Source organism: Monomorium pharaonis, chromosome 1 (genome assembly GCF_013373865.1).
Source record: "Monomorium pharaonis isolate MP-MQ-018 chromosome 1, ASM1337386v2, whole genome shotgun sequence".
Lineage (NCBI taxonomy): Eukaryota > Metazoa > Arthropoda > Insecta > Hymenoptera > Formicidae > Monomorium > Monomorium pharaonis.
Genome location: NC_050467.1, coordinates 29,191,433 through 29,195,589, shown reverse-complemented (window position 1 = coordinate 29,195,589; position 4,157 = coordinate 29,191,433). Strand labels below are relative to the sequence as shown.

Here is a 4,157-nt window from a genome sequence, read left to right as displayed (position 1 = left end):
TTGTCAAGATCAAACCTCTCGACAATGTCCTTTAGAAGGGAATATGAGACCGACCTCCAGGGGCGTCCAGGACACACCACCACCCACGACAGGCACAGAGAGCTCCAGGGAACCCAAAAGGTTCAAGACCACCAGGACTGAGGCCAAAGAAGGGGAAGGTAAAAAGATCCTGACCCTAAGGTTGGAAAAAGCCAACGAAGCGGCGCAGGAGGACACGGAGAAGGAAACAAGTAAATAAGAGCCACCGCGTAGTCGCGCGTTGCGTCGCGAGAAAAGCGCAATCTTTAGGTTATAGCGTGTTAAATATACATATGACTAGTATTAAGTTTTATTGTGTGAACCTTATAGTATACCCGTTCTAATTTTAATATATATATATATATTGTTCTTTTTTATTATTGGATAAATTAAAATACTTACTTACCTTATACTAAATATTCCATTGTGTGAACCAAAATTATATGTTATTCAACCCTTTTATATTATATTTCATTGTTCTTATCAAATTACTTACTTACCTTTTATATTACATTTCGTATAGTAAACTAGGTTTAAATAATTCAGCACAGTTCATTCAGCACCTTAGTGCAGGCCAAGTTAAAGTAGCATTCATAGTAGATTTTGTATTCAGTATACAGCCAGCTATGACGTGGCCAGATATTATTCGTGTTCTGTTATGCGTAGCATGCCTGTTAGTTTCGTTATATTATTTAATTCTCATTTTAATTAGCGTAAAGGAACACGACAATGAGGGAAACACAACTAGTGTGTTATCTCGCAAATTTATATAGTATTATCATTTTGCGATTAAACATATCATTTTTAGTTTCGTATGCGTACAGCCTACACTTCCTCGTATCATGGCTGTAGAAATAATTACTCTAAGTTTAAAATTGTTAAGATATGTGGATTGCACTTTAAGTGCAATCTGCACCCAAAACTGCACTTTTCAGTGCAATCCCCTAAAAGAAGAGGGGATACGCCAAGCTGGAGGGGGCAATCCTAGGACGCCTGCTACACCCCGGAAAACCATTGGTCAGCCATTGGATGCGACATCGGGAGTGGGGCGACACAACAAGATGCCCACGGCGCAACACCGCCACGCAGCCATGCAGTCAAGGAGTGGGGAGAACATCGAGTACCGCGCCCGGGGAAACCGACGCCACGAAGGATTGGCGCAACCCAACGGGAGGGGGAAGCCCGAGCGCTCCCGGCGGCACAGGCGCATGCGATTGGCGTGTCCCGACGAGAGGGGGTAGCATCCCTCTCGGTAGTATAAAAGCAAACGTTAAGAGCTCTCATGAGCTTTCGCGCGCCGGATCTTTCAGCATCAACAACGCGGACAACCGAAAAGGAGTTTCGCGCGCTTTAACGATCCATGAGCTAACATCTCGAGAAACGAAAAACGAGATATCGCGAGTGCGAACGTTCCGTGCTATGCACGTTAAAGTAACGAGCTTTTGCGCGTGCTCAGCGTTGCCAACCTATCATGCTTCAAATATCGTACCAACCATGATAAAATTATCGTACACTATCGTACATATATCTCTCATGATAACTAAATGTTTATAATATATTTCTGTAATATTTTTATAGAATTTTTTATATACGACTTAAATTTTATATGTTTATTATTTTTTAATAATTGTGTATGTATATGTCTGATTAGATTTTATTATTACATGCAAAATGCAAGGAACTTATTAATTTCAAATCATAAATTATAGTTAAGAATGCTCTGCTGCGGAATAAAGTAATTGTATTCTAATAAAAAACTAAAAATAATATAATACAATTATATATATATATATGTTTATTGTAAATATATTTTACAAAATATAAAAATATATTTTATATTTATTCGTAACAGCATTACGTATTAAAACTTTTTAAAACAAAAAACTCATATATATTACATCAATTATTGCATTAATAGAACTTGACTTAAAGAAAATTCTTATAATTAGCTTAAGTACAGTCTTCAAAAATGACTTCATTGTCATCATCACGGTTAAAATCATACATTTTTTGTGAAAATTTACTTAACATATTTTTTGACGGTGTAAAATTTATGCACGAGCAAGAACCTAATGTGTTTTTTTTCACATTTTGACTAGCAAGTAATGTCCCATTTATTGTGGAGATATTTAATTTGTTTCTAGTTTTTGTTTTAATTAAATTAATTTTACTAAATATTCTCTCACACTGAGCATTGGAATGCGGAAGACTTAAAATATTTAAGACAAATTTTGATAAAGAATTAGCCACATTTAATTTCAAAATATGAACCCAAAATACATCTATTTCAACTTCTAAGATATTATCTGAAAGCTGTAACAAAGGTAAATTTCTCCATTCATCATCAATCTCTTGGAACTTATCTTTTTCAGTAAATCTAGAAAAGTGATTTAAAAGAGGTAACAGAGTAGGATACTGATCTCTTGCATTATTTGAAATTGCCACTTTTGGAGTAAATATTTTTAACATAGACATATATTTATCGTCAAAATTATACCTTTTCTTAATTTCCATACAAAGGGTTTTCATAAAATTCAAAACGTTCTCATAAAAAATAACTAACATATCTTTTCTATTTTGAATTTCCTTGTTAGAAATAGCATTCATTACTTTAATTCCCAAATAAAGGTTAGGTTTTTCAAGAAATTTTGAAGAATCTGTAGGGTCTATTTCCGTAATGGGTTTAGAAAGAACATAATTTCGTTTCATAAAACATAATAAAAGATCGGTATAAGTTTCGACCATTTTCTGATGCATATGTGCTACTAAAACTTTTTCACTTTGGAAGAGTTCATTCATATATATAATTTTGGGCAATATCCATTGTAAAAAATAATAATATAATTGTATAAAGGGATTGTTTAATGCTTTAAATACTTGTTCTGCTGAAATTAATTTTTCTTGCAACCATTTTTCATTAAAAAACAAAATTAATGCGGGCCATTGTTCGATTATCCTATTTACTACTGCCAATAAGGATAACCATCGTGTTTGAGATGGATGAAGTAGTTTGTGTATTTCAATATTGCAAAATTGTTGAAACTCTTGATATTCACTCATCCTTTTAGAACTATTCTGAAAAATAAAATTATTATTAGTGAATAATTAAATGTATAAAGAATAAAAAATTCAGGTTTTTACTTTAAAAAAGTTATGTATATTTCTGGCTAAATCTTCACAAGTATGAGGTAGTTTTTTGCATGCTTCGCTGGCACATAAATGAAGTGAATGACATATACATTTCATTATTACTATTCCAGGACATTGCTCTTTAAATCGACTAGCAACTAAATTGTGTTCACCCATCATTGTGTTACAACCATCAGATCCAAAACCTATTATATTATCTAGCGGAATATTTCGATTCTCAAATGCCGAAATAACCATATCAAATAATTTTTTTGCTGTAGATGCAGACGAAAATTTATGAACTTCTAATAGTTCATAAAAGGAACTTACAATTCGTTCTGCATTGCTATTATAATATCTTACTATTATGCACATCGTTTTATTAGTAGAGATATCAGTTGTCTCATCAACTAATATACTAAACTTAACTGACTTCAAATATGCAACTATATTGTCTTTTTCATATTCTCCAATAACATTTGTAACTATTGCAGTAGCTTTTGTCCTTTTTAATTTCATATTTTGAGCAATCTTTGAATCTTTAAAAGAGTTTTTTAATATTTCTGTCAAATGTTCTATTGATAAAAAAGAAATATTATGAGCTGAAAGGAAGGCACAAATTTTAATTTCTGCTTCTTTCGTTTGCAATTCCAAAGGACTATCTATCTGAAAAAAATTATTCACAATATCCTTTTTGGTGTTGTCTTTGTCCTTTACTTTTGCTTTGTGTTTAACACTTTCCTTATGATTTTTTATTACAGTTAATTCTGCAGTAAATTCAATGTTGCACAATGTACAATAAGACTTATATGCATTGTTCTTGACGGGACGTAACCAAAATTTAAATTCATTGTTACACAACCATTCTTTTCGAAATTTTTGGGATCGGCATTTTGCTTTGCCTGGTTTATTAATTTTAATTTTCTTTTTTGGACGAGCATTTTCAGCATCAGAATCAGAAGTGTTATTAAAATAATCAAGTGATTCAGCCATATTTGAGTTTCATATAA

At 32.5% G+C, this 4,157-nt stretch overlaps 1 protein-coding gene across 2 annotated transcripts; it reads right to left on the bottom strand.

The window, feature by feature from the left end:
• Window positions 1-1,800: 1,800 nt before the first annotated feature.
• LOC105836713 lies at window positions 1,801-3,342 on the bottom strand. 2 transcript variants are annotated; one of them, XM_012680941.3, is made up of 2 exons: window positions 3,160-3,342; window positions 1,801-3,093 (listed from the first exon to the last, which is right to left on the bottom strand). In XM_012680941.3, exons 1-2 carry the CDS (start codon window positions 3,325-3,327, stop codon window positions 1,969-1,971), a joined length of 1,293 nt encoding a protein of 430 aa, XP_012536395.2. In that variant the 5' UTR covers window positions 3,328-3,342; the 3' UTR covers window positions 1,801-1,968. The 2 variants fall into 2 exon arrangements, with proteins under 2 accessions (XP_012536395.2, XP_036146827.1); XM_036290934.1 differs by having other exon boundaries at window positions 1,801-3,088; window positions 3,160-3,324.
• Window positions 3,343-4,157: the final 815 nt, after the last annotated feature.